Source organism: Carassius auratus, unplaced genomic scaffold (genome assembly GCF_003368295.1).
Source record: "Carassius auratus strain Wakin unplaced genomic scaffold, ASM336829v1 scaf_tig00008846, whole genome shotgun sequence".
Taxonomy (NCBI): domain Eukaryota; kingdom Metazoa; phylum Chordata; class Actinopteri; order Cypriniformes; family Cyprinidae; genus Carassius; species Carassius auratus.
In genome coordinates, this window is record NW_020523980.1 from 112341 (window position 1) to 131158 (window position 18818).

At 44.8% G+C, this 18818-nt stretch overlaps 1 protein-coding gene across 1 annotated transcript; it reads left to right on the plus strand.

The window, feature by feature from the left end:
• The first annotated feature begins 752 nt into the window (after positions 1 to 752).
• ldlrb (low density lipoprotein receptor b) lies at positions 753 to 16146 on the plus strand. Its single transcript, XM_026245349.1, has 17 exons — positions 753 to 979; positions 2967 to 3089; positions 3209 to 3331; positions 3423 to 3800; positions 3877 to 3996; positions 4076 to 4198; positions 5528 to 5647; positions 5741 to 5869; positions 5952 to 6123; positions 7055 to 7273; positions 7354 to 7472; positions 7543 to 7682; positions 7757 to 7898; positions 13956 to 14174; positions 14253 to 14327; positions 14414 to 14577; positions 14885 to 16146. The coding sequence occupies exons 1-17, from the start codon at positions 919 to 921 to the stop codon at positions 14918 to 14920; spliced, it is 2463 nt and encodes an 820-aa protein (XP_026101134.1). The 5' UTR covers positions 753 to 918; the 3' UTR covers positions 14921 to 16146.
• The last annotated feature ends 2672 nt before the right edge of the window (positions 16147 to 18818 follow it).

An 18818-nucleotide genomic window follows, 5' to 3' on the forward strand; every position in this document is an offset into this window, starting at 1 on the left:
TGGCTTGTTTAGTGACACTATCACATCACTGAATCAAAACTGAACTATTAGCTGATAAACTGACTGTTTTCTATTGTCCTCTTGCATTATCAGCACACTAATTTCCTGTTTAACACTATAAACCTGCTCTGACACAGCATTAGCTACTTTACTAAACACTGTATAAATAAAGGTGACTTTAATTGACCGTAAGACTGTTTTGGTTTTATGTTCTAGAATTTCATGTTTTATTGATGATATTGTAAACAGCAAATTATCTCAGGCATTATATTCTATGTAATACGATTCAGCTTAAGCATATTCATCTCTGATCCTGATTTCTGGGAAATATTTTTGTTTTCAACAAACTGTATTTTACAGTTTGATCAATAATTGTCTCTTCTTTTGAAGGATAAGGGACATTCTGAGTAACTGTGAGCTGGTTTCACAGTTTCAGGCAGAATTATGTTTCTTGGATTTATACTGTGCGACTTCTATCTGCCCTGGCCTCATGTAAATGATATTATCCCCTATACATGTTAGATTTGAGCTTTAAAACCCTAACCCTCTTGAACATGTGTGTAACACAGAGTCAGAGACTGATGCTCGGATACTTCTGTATCACTCATGCTCTTATCAGCTCGAGGAAGCGCCCCGTGTGTAAACTGCGATGATGATAAGAGAATTAACCGCGAGGCTCCGCCCACAGCGCTGACGTCCCACTTTTTTTAAATATCACACCACTGCTAGAGCCACGCCCCCCGGTCTGCTTCATTCAAATCGATGGGATTTGCACCTGGAGGTCAGAACTGCCCTGTCACTGGTCAAGCTCCACACAAGCATCAGTGATCCGCGGACATCTGATAATACTGAGCTGTTCGAGCAGCGCTTCTGTGACTGATATCGATCTGTCTGTGATTGATCAGAACATCGCAGGTGATGGGGATTCGGCTCGGCTTCATCTGCTCGGTTCTTCTGCTTCACTGCGTCCACGGAACCCGTGAGTGTCGGTTTATGATGCAGATCTGCTTGTCTATGTGTTCAGAGCCTTGTTTCACAATTCACAAGATATTTATTCTGTTCTTTGTTTCTTCTTTCTTGGGATTACCCGATGTTGTTCAAACTCTTCCTGTTTTTGTTTTGTCTTGTGAATAAACGGCTGACGCTGTCTGTGGCTTTTATCTCGGGGTCTGTGTATATATACAGTGTATATAAGGGTTTATTAGATCCGGTATCGGTGTTTTATGATTGTATCGCGCGTGGGACAGTCACAGTGTCGGTCTCTTTAACCTCGCTCCTATGGCAGAATAAACGCGCCTCCTGATTGGCCGCCGCTGAAGCGCATGCGCGACGCTTTCGCTGATTGGTTGGACGCGCCAATCAGGGAGTTGAAATTCTGCTTCTGATTGGTCGTTTTTGACAGCCCAGTCGGACGAGAATCAGCTCTAGGTGTGTTCGACTGGAAGCGGCGCAGATCGATCGATGTATCAATCCAAGTATCAAATAGCTGTCGCGGTACTTTGATGTGAAACACCGATCGGTCCGCGTCGAACTCTGTAGACTGAGGTTCAGAGATTGTCCTGCTGCAGCTCATGAAAGACCAGACTCATGCAGGTCTGAACGGGGATTTGTCGTAAAGATATCTAGAGGAAATCTGACCGGAAGTATGTGGTTTGTCCAGTTCTTGACACACACCTGATGCCGTCACGCTCAACACACCGTTATTCTCGCGGGAGTTTGTTAAACCTCAGTAAAACACACAAACGCTGAGATTCAGCAAAGAATCAAAGCAGCTTCATGATTGTGTTTCTAATGAGGACGGGTTTAGCCTCTGATCCCGATGATCTTCTGCTCTGATGCTGGAACATCTGCATCTCATTCAGACAGAAGTGTGTGTGTGTGTGTGTGTGTGTGTTTACTACTGCTGTGTGGGTTAAATGCAGAGCACAAATTCCGAGTATGGAATTCCCTTACTAGGCCACACATCACATCCATCATTTACTGAAACAGAAGAGGGAGAGGGAGAGAGAGAGAGGAGTGACAGAGAGAGAGAGTGTGTGTGTCTGTGTGTGTGTGATAGAGAGAGAGAGATCTGTTTTGGGGAGTTTAGCTGTATTGGAACGGTGAAAGGAATCTTTACATTGCCAAAGCGTTAATAACACTCTACATAAGAATATATATAAACGTTCAAATATGGTAACAATTTTTTAAATATATAATCTTATAGTATTTATAAAGGTGTCTTTGCATATAGTGCAGTGTGAAGGTAGTTCGCATGTTGGTTGTCCTCTCTCACACACACACACACACACACACACACACACACACACACACACACAATGGGCTTGTCACACCCTGTGTGCATTTGGGGTATTCAGGTTCATGGAGGAAAACCAGTTGAGTTTTAGTTGGTTAATGTGGTTTATATCAAGCACAAATATATAATTGTTTCTTAAATACTGTAGAGTCAGATCAGTCAGTTTCTCTAAACATCATTCTGGATATTTTCCATCAAGCTCCACCTCCTCCATCTCCTCTGTATCTTGGTTATGCAAATGTTTCCATAGAGACCAGTGAGTAACTGGTGGTGTGATTATTAACTCCGCCTCTGCCATTGTCTTAAAGAGACACTACACACCTGTCATCAGTCAAAGACACCGAGTGTTTCTAATCAACAAATGCTTCGTGCAAAGATTCTCTCTCTCTCTCTCTCTCTCTCTCTCTGTCTCTTTCATTCTTTCTCTCTCTCTCTCACACACACACACACACACACACACACACTCTCTTTCCGTCTGTCTCTCTCTCTGCTGACACATATAAACATTTAACTTTATGATTCTGTTAGATGTTTTATGAAAGTGCACAAGTTAATGTTTTAATTTTAAGGATGGGGACACAGCAAGAATGACTGATGTGATCATGTGACAGTGGAGTAGAGATGAGTGTGTAGAGCCTCACGCATGTGTGTGTGTGTGTGTGTGTGTCAGGTGCGGCCGTCTGCAGTCAGGAGCAGTTCAGCTGTGCTAATGGGAAGTGCATCACCAGCCGCTGGGTCTGTGATCAGACGGACGACTGCGGCGATGGAAGCGACGAGCTGCTGGAGTCCTGCAGTGAGTCACACACTCCTCATCACTGCACCGCTGAAAACAGTTAGCTGCGAAAAGTCATGTTTACATTCACTGTTGAGATGATTGAGTGTCCGTCTGCTAATGCTCACTCTCCGCTGCAGGTAACAAGAAGTGTTTGTCGAGTCAGTTCAGCTGCGGCGGGCGTCTCAATCAGTGTGTGTCCACCAGGTGGCGCTGCGACGGGAAGTCTGACTGTGAGAACGGTGCAGACGAGCAGGGCTGTGGTAAATATAACCATCTAAAGCCCTTGTTTACTAGATGACACGTCACATGTTCAGCTGTGCTCACGATGGTTTTGTTCTTGTGTTGTTTCAGTCCTGAAGAATTGCACGGACGAGGAGTTCCGCTGCCGCAGCGGTCAGTGTGTGTCGCTGTCCTTCGTGTGTGACTCTGACTCTGACTGTGATGACGGCAGTGATGAGGCGTCCTGTCCTGTGCCCACCTGCGGCCCCGGATCCTTCCAGTGCAATAACTCTGTGTGTGTGCCGCGGCTCTGGGCCTGCGACGGCGACGCTGACTGCACAGACGGCTCAGACGAGTGGACACAGAACTGCCCAGGCGGCACGGGTCAGAAGCCTCGGACGGTCTGTCGCGATCACGAGTTCCTGTGCTCCAGTGGGGAGTGTGTCCACAGCAGTTGGAGGTGTGACGGAGGCAATGACTGCGCAGACGGATCAGACGAACACAACTGCAGTGAGTCACGTGTGTTAGATGGTGTAGAGCAGACGTGTCTGAGAGATCCTTCGCTCACATCCTGTTTCTGTCACAGCTGTGTCCACCTGCCGTCCAGATGAGTTCCTGTGTAACGACGGCAGCTGTGTCCCGGGAATACACCAGTGTGACGGGAAACCTGACTGCCGGGATCACAGCGATGAGACGGACTGCACCGGTGAGGGTCACACGTGAGAATGAGATCAAGCTGCTGTCCGTCTGTACCTGTCCGTCTGTAACTGTCTCTCTCTCTGCAGTGCATGCGTGTGCCGGACCGAGCGTGTTTCAGTGTCGCAGTGGAGAGTGCATCAGAGCAGACCGTGTGTGTGACGGTCAGAGAGACTGCCCCGACGGCTCAGATGAGCCTCTCACAGACTGCAGTGAGTCTCTTTTGTGTTCAGCAGAAGAAAGAAACTCTTACAGGTTTGGAATGAAATGAGGATGAGTAAATGATGACAGAGTGTTCATTTCTGGATGAACTATTAAGGCCCAATCCCAAATCTATTTTATACCCCTTCCCCTTCCCCTTGTCCCATGAAACACAGTGTGAATGGGTAGGGGAGAAAATATTCCCCTAAGGATTGGGACAACACTACTATGACATCACACGACATCATTCATCGTTCATTCATCATCCAAAAATACGTCATGATGAGGAAAAAAACATATATAAGTCGTACTGGACTATAAGTTGCATTTATTTAGAACCAAGAACCGAGAGAAAACATTACCGTCTCCAGCCGTGAGAGGGCGCTCTATGTCTTCAGTGTAGACTACAGGACACTGAGCAGCACAGAGCGCCCTCTAGCGGCTGGAGACGGTCATGTGAACTCTTGCTTCATTTCTCTTTGTTCAGGTCAAATTAATTTTGAGAAATGACTCGCACCTGACTATAAGTCGCAGGACCAGCCAAACTATGAAAAACAGTGCGACTTATAATCCGGAACTGTGGAACTATCACGCAGTTAATGATATGACGTCAGAAAATATTAGCGTTTTATTTTTTTTTTTTTGCAAACATTTCTTTGAGTAACATGAGCGTTAATATGAACTCACAATTCAATTTAACATAAAACAAATGATTACTTTTTGTGACTGGAAGGGGGGCGGGGTGATCCCACGACTGGAGGAGGGGGGGTGATCAGGACGGAGTTGAAAACTGACAGTTACGCGCTGTTTTCATACTTTATCACAGATGAGGTAAATAATGCAGTATTTGTCAAATAGGCTACAGAGACATTTCAGAAATGTTTTCATGAGCAACAAACACTCTTTATATACTGCTTAATACAGCGCCATAAGAATAAAGTTCAACATAATCTTATACTATTTAAATAGTAATAAAGTGGGGGTATATGTGCTTTTATTTAGTGTTGTATGATAAACATGACTCAATAAAAACAGTGCGACTACAATACAAAAGCTTTTACCATTCTAAAAACACAGATTTGTGACCATTAACTTTTCATGGGACTGAAAAGGTTCATCTAACCCGAAACACATGTGATTGTAGTCATGTGGCATCTGTGCCATCTCAAGCCGGACAAAAATTCTAACCTGCATGCACTGCTTCAAGATTGCGATTGGTTTGTGCAGTTCTGCGTTAAGTCAAACGCACCTCATGTGACTGTGGAGGTGGTCATGTGACTGTGGAGCTGATCATGTGACTGTGGAGGTGATCATGTGACGTGTGTGTTTCCTCTGCGCAGATATTAACGAGTGCCTCACTAACAACGGCGGCTGTTCCCACACGTGCAGTGACCTGAAGATGGGATACGAGTGTGTGTGTCCAGACGGATTCCACCTGATCAACCGCACACACTGTGAAGGTGAGCTCCGTCCCCATGAGCCCAGTGCATTATGGTCTGTGAGTGTGTTTGGTCTCATCACGTGTGTGTGTGTGTGTGTGTGTGTGTGTGTAGACGTGGACGAGTGTGCAGACGCAGACAGATGCACTCAGATCTGCATAAACCTGCCGGGCAGCTTCAGGTGTGACTGTGAAGATGGGTTTGAGCTGGATCACATGACCAAAGACTGCAAAGCAGTAACAGGTGCGTGACCGAACAGAGACGAGTGATCAGAGGGAATTATGGGTAACGGCTCAGAGAGTGAGATGCATGTGTCGTCCTGCAGGGTCCAGTGCGTTCCTGCTCTTCAGCACGCAGCACGAGGTCAGGAAGATGGAGCTGGGCAGCCGGACGTACACGGCTCTGATCCGCCGGCAGAAGAACGTGCAGGCGCTGGACGTGGATGTTCACAACAACACCATCTTCTGGTCTGACATGAGCCTGAAGAAGATCTACAGGTGAGAGACGCTGAGCGTGACTGATTGACCACTGGCAGTAATGCGCGTTATGTAATCAGATTGCTTTTTTTCAGGTAACTTGTTAAGGAGCTCATTCCTTTTAAAAAAAGTGAAAAAGTGACGTGACATTCAGCCAAGTATACTCAGAATTTGTGCTCTGCATTTAACCCATCCGAAGTGCACACACACAGAGCAGTGAACACACACACACACACACACACACACCCGGAGCAGTGTTCATCATTTATGCTGCGGCGCCCGGGGAGCAGTTGGGGGTTCGATGCCTTGCTCAAGGGCACCTAAGTCGTGGTATTGAAGGTGGAGAGAGAACTTTTCATGCACTCCCCACCCACCCACAATTCCTGCCGGCCCGAGACTCGAACTCACAACCCTTCGATTGGGAGTCCAACCCTCTAACCATTAGGCCACGACTTCCCACGACTTCCCCTTTTTAAATTAACAACATCTGAGTTACTCTTTCAAATGAGCAGCAGTGTACTGACTGACCGCTGTCCTGTCTCTGTGTTGAGAGAATCAGCAGTGAACGCAGATTCAGATCACTTCTGGTGTGAGAGAGCCTTTACACTGGCCAGAAATATCATTTCTGTTTATTAAAAAACTAATTAGTAAACCAAGCCTAGGTGACAAAAAGTAATGTAAAAAAAGTATTTTAATGGAGTAACACAGCATTGTAATTCATAACTTTTAAAAGTAATTTCTCCCAACACTGCTCACTGATTAACTCTTTCATTGACCGCCGTCTCAGTTATTTGTTCCATTGCTCTGGTAGATTCTACTGGAAATAAAATAGTTTTAATCAGTATTTCAGCTCAGTTTATTTGCTAGTGTAATGCTGAATCAGAACATCATGTGTCATCGTGTTTCTGCGTGTGTTCATAGTATATCTCGTGTGTGCGTGTGTGTCCTACAGCGCCGCGGCCACTGACCCCGCCCACCCCAGCACTGTGATTGACAGCCGGCTCTCCCGCCCCGAGGGGCTGGCGGTGGACTGGATCCACGGAAACATCTACTGGACAGACAGTGATCTCCGAACCATCTCTGTGGCTACGGCTGACGGCAGCAAGCGCAAGACGCTGGTCAGCGAGGGCCTGCAGAATCCACACGCGATCGTTGTCGACCCGCAGAGCAAGTGAGTGTGTGTGTGTGTGTGTGTGGACGGGATGAAGCGTGTGTGAAAGCGCTCGTACTGATTATTGATCTGTTTCACAGTTTCATGTTCTGGACGGACTGTGGCGAGCCAGCACGGATCGAGAAGAGCGGGCTGAACGGAGTGGACCGGACGGCTCTCGTCACAGAAGGCATCGTCTGGCCCAACGGCATCACGCTCGGTGAGTCACACAGATGATGCGTGTGAAGTCCATGTAAGGCGTGTGCTGACGCGTGACACTTTGTGTGCAGATGTGTTGAGCGGCCGGCTGTACTGGGTCGACTCGAAGCTGCACACACTGTCCAGCATCAGCGTGAATGGAGATGGGCGGCACACACTGATCCACGGGGAGCAGAAGCTGTGGCATCCGCTGGCGCTGGCCGTGTTCGAGGTGCGTGGCGTCGCCGCTGAGACGTGAGCGTGTGTGTCCTTCATCCGGTGCTCATGTGTGTGTCTGTCCCACAGGAGAAAGTCTTCTGGACCAACAAACACAGTAACAGCATCTGGAGTGCCAACCGTGTGACAGGACGAGACATCGCCGCTGTGGCCGAGCACCTGCAGGGTCCGGGAAACATGGTGCTTTATCACAGTCTCAGACAGCCTTCTGGTGAGAACCACAGCGCTTCACGTGATGCGAGCGTGTTCAGTGTGTGTTTGAGCTCTTCTTCTGTGTGACGCGAGCGTGTTCAGTGTGTGTTTGAGCTCTTCTTCTGTGTGACGCGAGCGTGTTCAGTGTGTGTTTGAGCTGTTCCTCTGTAATGCGAGCGTGTCCAGTGCGTGTTTGAGCTCTTCTTCTGTGTGACGCGAGCGTGTTCAGTGTGTGTTTGAGCTCTTCTTCTGTGTGACGCGAGCGTGTTCAGTGTGTGTTTGAGCTGTTCCTCTGTAATGCGAGCGTGTCCAGTGCGTGTTTGAGCTCTTCTTCTGTGTGACGCGAGCGTGTTCAGTGTTTGAGCTGTTCTTCTGTGACGCGAGCGTGTTCTGTGTGTGTTTGAGCTGTTCTTCTGTGACGCGAGCGTGTTCTGTGTGTGTTTGAGCTCTTCTTCTGTGTGACGCGAGCGTGTTCAGTGTTTGAGCTGTTCTTCTGTGATGCGAGCGTGTTCTGTGTGTGTTTGAGCTGTTCTTCTGTGACGCGAGCGTGTTCTGTGTGTGTTTGAGCTCTTCTTCTGTGTGACGCGAGCGTGTTCGGTGTGTGTTTGAGCTGTTCTTCTGTGACGCGAGCGTGTTCGGTGTGTGTTTGAGCTGTTCTTCTGTGACGCGAGCGTGTTTGGTGTGTGTTTGAGCTGTTCTTCTGTGACGCGAGCGTGTTTGGTGTGTGTTTGAGCTCCTCTTCTGTGTGACGCGAGCGTGTCCAGTGTGTGTTTGAGCTCTTCTTCTGTGTGACACGAGCATGTTCAGTGTGTGTGTTTGAGCTCTTCTTCTGTGTGACGCGAGCGTGTTCTGTGTGTGTTTGAGCTGTTCTTCTGTGACGCGAGCGTGTTCTGTGTGTGTTTGAGCTCTTCTTCTGTGTGACGCGAGCGTGTTCAGTGTGTGTTTGAGCTCCTCTTCTGTGTGACGCGAGCGTGTCCGGTGCGTGTTTGAGCTCTTCTTCTGTGTGACGCGAGCGTGTTTGGTGTGTGTTTGAGCTGTTCTTCTGTGACGCGAGCGTGTTTGGTGTGTGTTTGAGCTCCTCTTCTGTGTGACGCGAGCGTGTTCTGTGTGTGTTTGAGCTGTTCTTCTGTGACGCGAGCGTGTTCTGTGTGTGTTTGAGCTCTTCTTCTGTGTGACGCGAGCGTGTTCGGTGTGTGTTTGAGCTGTTCTTCTGTGTGACGCGAGCGTGTCCGGTGCGTGTTTGAGCTCTTCTTCTGTGTGACGCGAGCGTGTTTGGTGTGTGTTTGAGCTGTTCTTCTGTGACGCGAGCGTGTTTGGTGTGTGTTTGAGCTCCTCTTCTGTGTGACGCGAGCGTGTTCTGTGTGTGTTTGAGCTGTTCTTCTGTGACGCGAGCGTGTTCTGTGTGTGTTTGAGCTCTTCTTCTGTGTGACGCGAGCGTGTTCGGTGTGTGTTTGAGCTGTTCTTCTGTGTGACACGAGCATGTTCAGTGTGTGTGTTTGAGCTCTTCTTCTGTGTGACGCGAGCGTGTTCTGTGTGTGTTTGAGCTGTTCTTCTGTGACGCGAGCGTGTTCTGTGTGTGTTTGAGCTCTTCTTCTGTGTGACGCGAGCGTGTTCGGTGTGTGTTTGAGCTGTTCTTCTGTGTGACGCGAGCGTGTCCGGTGCGTGTTTGAGCTCTTCTTCTGTGTGACGCGAGCGTGTTCGGTGTGTGTTTGAGCTGTTCTTCTGTGACGCGAGCGTGTTCGGTGTGTGTTTGAGCTCCTCTTCTGTGTGACGCGAGCGTGTCCAGTAGGGCTGCACGATTTGGGAAAATTGTCATATTGCGATTATTGAGGTCAATATTGCGATATACGATTATAATAAATGGTATCGTGAGTCAACTTGATGGGTTTTTAAGGAAAATGCACACACAGATTAGTAATAATGCTGAAATGTGTATTTGTAAAACTAGAAATGGTTTCAAAATAAATAATTTTTAGAAAATGAAATAACATTCTTATTAATGTAAACTTATTTTCTCAAATATATAGCTAAATTAAATAAAACAATAAATAAAAACATACACATTTTCACAAAAATAAGATATTTTAAACATTTTGTCCATACAAACAGGGACATTTACGCAGGAGGTAACATACTGAAAATAAAAAAAACAACAACTGCATATAAAATTGTTGTTCAAAGTCAAACCACTAAATCTTTTTTTTTTTTTTTTAAATGACCAACTGGTACTTTTAAATCCTCTTTCTAAACAGTTAAACTGATCACATTAGAGGTTCTTTGCCAAAAAGACAAGCATGTCTACTTTCTCTGGTTTCAGACAGGAGCGATGATTCGACACAACATTACCACTAGTGCTAAAAGCTCTCTCTGATGCAGAGCTTGTTGCTTGTATGCCCAGATATTTCTGTGCTAGTTTGCATAGCCTAGGGAAGTTTACTTTGTGAAACTTCCACCATTTCAGTGGATCTTCTCCATGGTCTACACATGGCATGTAAATGTAAGCATTGAGTTCAGCGGTCACTGCTTCTCTAAACTGTGCCATGGAATCAAATGTGGATGACAATGATGTTCTTGGTGCTGTGCATGTGGTTTCCTTGAAGAAACTGGCCAGAGTTTTCTTCTTGGCTTTAGCAGCAGGTGGACTTTCCACATCCAGGCTATCATTCTCCATCACTGCAGTGCTTTGGGCAACAGACTGCTGCTGGTGAATTTCCTGAAACAAATATTAAAAAAAATGCATGTTTTAGAAATTTGTTAGATTGAATTCTTACCAGTTAGGTAAACTCTGGTTTTACTCACTATCAATTCAGAGATGGCTCGTTCCTTCAAGGTCTGGGTCTCCTCTTCACAGATGTATTGAGTTCTGAACCTTGGGTCTAGGAAAGTGGTGAAGTTTAGCAAGTCCTGTGTGCCTTCATATTTGTTGTTGAGGTAGCTAAGGATTTTTGTTTTCAGTGATTTGGTCAGTTCAGTGTCTGCTTCGTCTTCAGCCAGCACTGAGGTGTTCAGAAGATGCAGAGCAGGTTTCACACAAGATATGCTCACATAACTCTCACCAGATAAGGCATCTGTAAAGTCCTGGAGTGGGCTTAGTGCCTTGTTTACAGATTCCAAGACCTCCAGGTCCTGCCATGAAGGGAGTAGGTGTCGCACTTTGCGGTCTGTAGAGAGAACCTTGGACAACGCACTTTGCTGCTCCAGGACTCTTGCTATCATTTTCTGAGTGGAACCCCATCGTGTTGAGCAGTCTGTCACCATGGCATGCTCTGGGAGGTTCAGCTCTTGTTGTGCTTCCTTCAAGGCCACTCTTTTCTTCCAACTATGGGAGAAGTGGCTCACAATCTTCCTGCATATCCCAGTAGCTCTGTTAATGCATTGTGCATTATCCTTCAGAGCATTTTCTGTGAATGATAAGATGAAAAAAAAATGTAATACAAAATACAAAAATGACAACACACACACACACACTCACACACACACAGTGTTTTCATCAAATCATGTCACCACTCTAGGCCTAATAGTAGTAGGCAAATAGCTATGGCAGATTTGTTCTTTACACTCTTACAGAGTTATGTTTAATGCTAATTATTAGCACTTAATGAAATAGGCTACTCCTAGTATCTTTTGTGATACACATAATTTTACACTGTATTTAAAATGATTTCATTAATAAATCGAGGGTACAACTGCCCCTAACCCCATAGTTGGCCGGTCCTGTAATGAGTAGTAAATCTCCATCACGTGTGTGCTTTCAGCAGCGCTTACTACACAGAGCTGCTCTATCTGAAACACATATGTGATGGAGATTTACTACTGATTACAGGACCGGCTTTACTGAAAAGACGTGCATTTGCATGCGATTTGTCGTACTGCCCGTCTTAATAACAAAATATGAAATTAATTTAACTTACCAATGGCCAAATGAAGTCTATGCCCAAAACACTGGATTCTAGTCCATTGATTAAGCTCCACTGCTTTGACAATGTTGGTGCCGTTGTCTGTAGTGATGGCGACCTGACGCTCCTCACAGAGGTCCCACGCAGCCAGTGCCTCTCTCAAGCCCAAGGCTATGTTCTCTCCTGTGTGGTCGGCGGGGAAATACGATGTTTGAAGGCAGCGGCTTTTCAATTCAAACTCCTCGTTGACAAAGTGCACAGTCAAGCTAATATACGGTTCACTTGTCCTGCTTGACCACAGGTCCGTAGTGGTTGAAAAGAACGTCACCGAAGCCATTTCCTTTTGAACTTCATCACGGCGCGAGTTATAAAGTTTAGGTATCGCTACTTGAGAGAAATAGTTTCGAGAGGGCAGCTGGTACCTCTTGTCCAGTGTGCGGATCATTTTCTGAAATCCCACTTTACTTACGGTGTGTATGGGCGTCATGTCTTTTGCCAAGTAGTGGGTTATGGAGTCGGTGATTTCTTTATGTCTATGCGAAGACTTATCATATGGCGTGAGACTTGTAAACACATCTGTAATTGCGCATTGTTTTGTTCGGGGAACAGCTTGTGCCTTGTTTCCTTCACCTGTCTCTTTACTAATCTGGGTTTTCATCGTCATGCATTCATCATATTTTTCTCTGTGCTGTTTCAGGTGCTGATATAAATTTGTCGTATTGCCACGTGATGTAGCGACTTTAATTTTGCAAATCTTGCACAGTACATCTCTCTGCTCAGTGTCAGTAATCTCAAATCCGAAATATCGCCATATAACAGAGGTAGAGTTTTTTTTGGCTACCAGATCAGTCTCCTCGGCATCCATCTTCGTTCTGGTCTCTCAGCGCTGCTCACAAAAGTGAACACGCACGCCACACGTGCACTTGCTTATACTGATAGACTGTCAGATCTTTTTTTTTTTCATCTTTTTTTGTTTGTTTTGTTAGCGGCACGAAAAATCGGCAAACTGTTCTCAGAAAATGTGTGTTTAAGTCCACACACTTATTTATTTAATATAATCGCAACATTTCCCGTCATATAATCGCACAGGCTGACATCGCGATTGCGATTACGATACGATTAATCGTGCAGCACTAGTGTCCAGTGCGTGTTTGAGCTCTTCTTCTGTGTGACACGAGCATGTTCAGTGTGTGTGTTTGAGCTCTTCTTCTGTGTGACGCGAGCGTGTCAGGTGCGTGTTTGAGCTCTTCTTCTGTGTGACGCGAGCGTGTTCAGTGTGTGTTTGAGCTGTTCTTCTGTAATGCGAGCGTGTCCAGTGCGTGTTTGAGCTCTTCTTCTGTGTGACGCGAGCGTGTTCAGTGCGTGTTTGAGCTGTTCTTCTGTGACGCGAGCTTGTTCTGTGTGTGTGTTTGAGCTGTTCTTCTGTGACGCGAGCGTGTTCGGTGTGTGTTTGAGCTCTTCTTCTGTGTGACGCGAGCTTGTTCAGTGTGTGTTTGAGCTCTTCTGTGTGACGCGAGCATGTTCAGTGTGTGTTTGAGCTGTTCTTCTGTGACGCGAGCTTGTTCTGTGTGTGTTTGAGCTGTTCTTCTGTGACGCGAGCGTGTTCGGTGTGTGTTTGAGCTCTTCTTCTGTGTGACGCGAGCTTGTTCAGTGTGTGTTTGAGCACTTCTTCTGTGTGACGCGAGCGTGTCCAGTGTGTGTTTGAGCTCTTCTGTGTGACGCGAGCATGTTCAGTGTGTGTTTGAGCTCTTCTTCTGTGTGACACGAGCGTGTTCAGTGTGTGTGTTTGAGCTCTTCTTCTGTGTGACGCGAGCATGTTCAGTGTGTGTTTGAGCTCTTCTTCTGTGTGACGCGAGCGTGTCCAGTGTGTGTTTGAGCTCTTCTGTGTGACGCAAGCGTGTCCAGTGCGTGTTTGAGCTCTTCTTCTGTGTGACGCGAGCGTGTTCAGTGTGTGTTTGAGCTGTTCTTCTGTGACGCGAGCGTGTTCAGTGTGTGTTTGAGCTCCTCTTCTGTGTGACGCGAGCGTGTTCAGTGTTTGTTTGAGCTCTTCTGTGTGACGCGAGCATGTTCAGTGTGTGTATGAGCTCTTCTTCTGTGTGACGCGAGCGTGTTCAGTGTGTGTGTGAGCTGTTCTTCTGTGTCTCAGTCGGTGATCTGCAGGTTTGTTGTTGTTCTGGCAGGAAAGGACTGGTGCAGAGAAGGCGGCGGCTGTGAGTTTCTGTGTCTGCCGGCGCCGCAGATTAACACACACTCGCCCAAATACACCTGCACCTGTCCTGATCACATGACCCTGGGTGCAGACATGAAGACGTGTGTGTCCGGTGTGAGCAGCACGGCTCCGAGCAGAACCGCACACAGACGCTCCGGATCAATGCCTGACCATACGGGCTCTCGGAGCGGTCAGTCCATCATCCTGTCTGATGCATGTTCACCCCCCCCCCCCATCGCACACTTAACATCTGTCTGCTTCTTTACAGAAATTAATGGAGAACATGAGCCAGTTTCCAGCCCTTCCCAGCATCCCACAGTCTTGTACATCACACTTCCAATCGGTCAGTAAAACTTCATTCTCATAATACACACGAGTGTCTCACTGACCGATCGGCTCAGTGACCATCTCTCTCTCTCTCTCTCTCAGCCGCCGTGTGTCTGCTGGGGGTCGGCAGTGTGTTGCTATGGAGACACTGGCGGCAGAAGAACACCAACACCATCCACTTCACCAACCCAGTGTACCAGAAGAAGACCGACGACACGGTGCACATCTTCAGGAGCCCCAGTCTGGACGGATACTCACATCCATCGGTACCTCACTCACTTAAACACTCACACACACTCACTCACTCTCTCTCTCTCTCTCTCTTACACACACACACACACACACACACACACAGAGACAGCTGTCAATCAAACTGTTATCAGATATTTGATGTAAATCTGGATGAATTAAGAGCACTGTAAGCAGAACTGATTCGTCCTGATGAGGCAGAAACATGAAAGTTACTGACTTATTTGACTAGAACAAAAGAGTCAGAGTTTTTTATCACACATTTGACTGATCGACTGAACCGGTGTTAATGTGTGTGTGTGTGTGTGTGTGTTTGTGTCTCAGTGTCAGATGATCAGTGTGGATGAAGACGCAGCCTGACGCTCCTCCAGAAGTTCCTCCAGAAGCTCAAGGTCACTTTAAATGCTGCTCAGCGAGCTGAAGGAAACACTCGTCCACATGTGCGAAGCGATCCCAGGATCCGCCCTGGATTTAATCATGCCTCTATCATATAAGGAATGTAGAAACACACACACACACACACTCACACTCACACACACTCCTGTCTAACGGACATCATCACAGTGAAGAGCAGAAGATCTCAAACAGAGACTCTTCTGGAGTCTGTGTCTTTGCTACAAACACAACGCTGTTTCATTTGTGATTCGTGAGCTTTTAAGATCCTCTTATTGAAGGTATTACCACTTTGTAATATTTAATATGATCTTTGTAAATGTTTATGATTATGTGGAGGGCAGACGGGTGTCTCTCTTCTTGCACTAAGTTTGTTGTCTGTCACAGATTTTATTTATATTTCTCCTTCACAGACACACTTGAACAGTCTGTTTGACTTTGTTTTGATGAATGCACAGCGCTCCTTTAGTAATAATGAGAATGACAGTGCATTAGTTCTGTTTCATTCTGTAGACTGCATCTGGGCCTTAAATCTGATCGTGCCTGTGTAATGTTTGAATGTGTGAAAAATCCACGATGCCTTCAACACGTGAGCGTGAATCAGTGCTCAGGGTGACCTCTGACCTCACCTGTCCGTTAGAGTCACGTGTTTATGTTCTGTTGTTGTTGTGCATGCTCCAGTGCAGCGTGTTATCTGAAGGATCGGAGCGTGCTCGCTGTTATCAGACGAATGAAGAATCACTAATCTGCAGTCTGTCTCTCCTTCATCACCCCGTCTAAACCCAAGACTTTGTACGAAGAACACTCTTATTTATTGTGTAAATGTACAATTTTGAGTTTCTTGCTTTTCTTTTGAATGTGTTGTTTATCAGATGCTATATAGAAATATCGTCCAGAAATCGATGTGCACTACAGAGGAAGTGAACCTGCGTCATTCAGGGACTTTTATACGTTTATGAAGGATGAAACACTAATGTGGAGTAAAAGTGAAGTCTTGAATGGATTCTCATTCTGTTACTGATGCGCCATTTGAGTTCAGTTTGACTGTTGTGAAGAAGGGATAAACCTGTTGGAGTTTTAATTCTTTATCTCAGGACTGGTGGTCCAGTGATCGGAATATAATGACACCCAAAGAAACAACTCAGCTGTTTTTGACATTGTTTTTAAATAAATGCACATTTTGAAACCAGAAATCTGTGTGTTTGTTTTGATTTCTTGATGCTGCTGCTGTTCTGTTTCTCTCTGGTGTTTATTCAAGTGTTGGTCTGAGATTCACTTTCATCCAGATATCAGGCCCTTATTCACGAAACATCTTAAGACTAAAACTAGCTCCTAAATCTGTAAAGCGTTCGGAGCAGTGAAGAGGACTAAAACCAAATCTAAAATATCCCAAAGTAGCTGTTGCCAGCAATCTACCTCAGAATATAAACATTTTAGAAAAATAATTTCTAATTGGTTTGGTTTGGAGGTTATCCCAACTCCAAATGTTTAATAATAACCTTAATTTATAGCTGTTTTAATGTCCAGTTTGGTTTTCTTTTATGTTTGCATGTTTTACTATCAGTCATGATTATTCTAATTAAAATGCTGTTTATATGCCATTACCTAAATTGAATTAGTCACTTAGTCGCAGAAAAAATAAATTGCACATGAAGTGGTGAAATCACTGTCCGTGATTGTTGTGAATGAGGCCAAGAACCACAGTATCATCAGCAAATTTGATAATGGATGTGGAGCTGTGCGAAGACACGCAGTCATGTGTGTAGAGAGAGAAGAGCAGGGGACTCAGGACACAGCCCTGTGGGGCTCCTACGTTCAGGGTGATGGAGCTGGAGGTGTACTGGCTTTCACCGCTTGAGGTCTGCCGGTGAGGAAATCAAGAATCCAGTTGCAGAGTGAAGAATTCAGGCCGAGGTCTATGAGTTTAGAAGCTAGCTTTATGGGGACTATAGTATTAAAAGCTGAGCTATAGTCAATAAATAGCAGCCTTACGTAGTTCCTGTTATTGCTGTCAATGTGTGTAAGAGAAGAGTGCAGAATGTGAGAGATGGCATCATCTGTGGATCTGTTTGGGTGATAGGCAAACTGAAGAGGGTCCAAAGTATACGGTATGGGGGAGCAGATGACGTTTTTAACCAGTCCCTCAAACACCTTCATGACTATTGATGTGAGGGCAACTGGACGATAGTCATTCAGACAAGAGGGTTTATTGTTCTTAGGCACAGGGATGATGACCGATTTTTTTAATGAGGTGGGAACCACCGATGTAGCAAGAGACTCATTAAAAATGGATGTAAACAAACCAGTGAGCTGATCAGTGCAGGACCGCAGAACACGGCCAGAAATCCCATCAGGTCCGGCTCCTTTCCTTACATTCACTCGCTTTAGATATGTAGTACATTGCAGCTCAATCTAATGTTAGTGTAGAGAAAAATGCTCATGTTTGTGTGGAGTGTGAAACTGAACAGATGGAGGCTCCGCTGCGATCATTTACTCTTAAAGTTCTTTGGCATTGATAATACAGATAAGAGTAATCATCTTTTTTATCTGTAAAGACTCTATGTTTATTTGTGTGCACTCAGAATAGCAATGAGATGTTGTGCTTTTGTAAAATAATGAATGCAAACATGAAGCGTTTTCTGTCGTTTAGACAGCTATTCTTGCCTTATTACAGACATGAAAAATAAATCTATAGAGAGTTTAACTTATCAACGAACCAATTCAAACAGAAAACAAATATTCTCACATTATGTAATCCGTAAGAAACATGCACACAGGTGCTGAAGAGATTAGTCAGTGTCGCAGACTTCAACTCTTAAACTGAAAACAGAAAGCACTAGTGTAACAATAAATTACGATGTTACAATAAATTAAAAACGTTAATGCAGTGTACTTGCTGTTTTCCCCTAACACATTCATAATTATTATATTTGCCGGTGTGCTGTGGCAAGCATTTTTTGTGTGCGCCTGAGCACTTATTTGGATATGTAGGCAGTAAAAGGCTCATTATTATGATTTATGGTTTATTAATAAAAGTGTGACTAATAGTCGACTAATGACCGAATTCTAGTCGACCAGAAAAATCTTTAGTTGAGGGCAGCTCTAATGCATATTGACTAACGTAAACGTTAATTGTTTATGAGAAACATAGAGGAAGACAATTAGCTGAATATATAGCCTACTTGTTTAATTAGTGACACTTAGCTTGCATTTTAAAATCTTTATTTGAATGTGGCAATATAATATAGGCGTTTGATTGACATATAGGATGTTTTATTGTCTATCAGGAGCAGAATCCTGATGAATCTCCTCCAGAGCAGTCCACACCCCTCCTTTCATCATTCATTCATTCCTTCATCATTCATTCATTTGTTCGTTCATTCATTTATTCCTTCATCATTCATTCATTCATTCATTCATCCATTCATTGATTCATTCATTCTTTCATTCATTCATCATTCCTTCATCATTCATTCATTCATTCATTTGTTTGTTCATTCATTAATTCCTTCATCATTCATTCATTCCTTCATCATTCATTCCTTCATTTATCATTCATTCATCATTCCTTCATCATTAATTAATGTATCATTCATTCATTTATCAATCATTCATTTATCATTCATCATTCATTTATCATTCATTCATTCTTTCATTCATCATTTCTTCATCATTCATTCATTTATCATTCATTCATCATTCATCCATCCATCATTCATTCATTCATTCATTCATTCAGCATTCATTAATTTATCATTAATTCATTAATTCATCCATTGTTCATTTAATCATCATTAATTTATACATTTATCATTAATATATTCATTCCTTCATCATTCATTCATTCATTCATTCACTCATTATT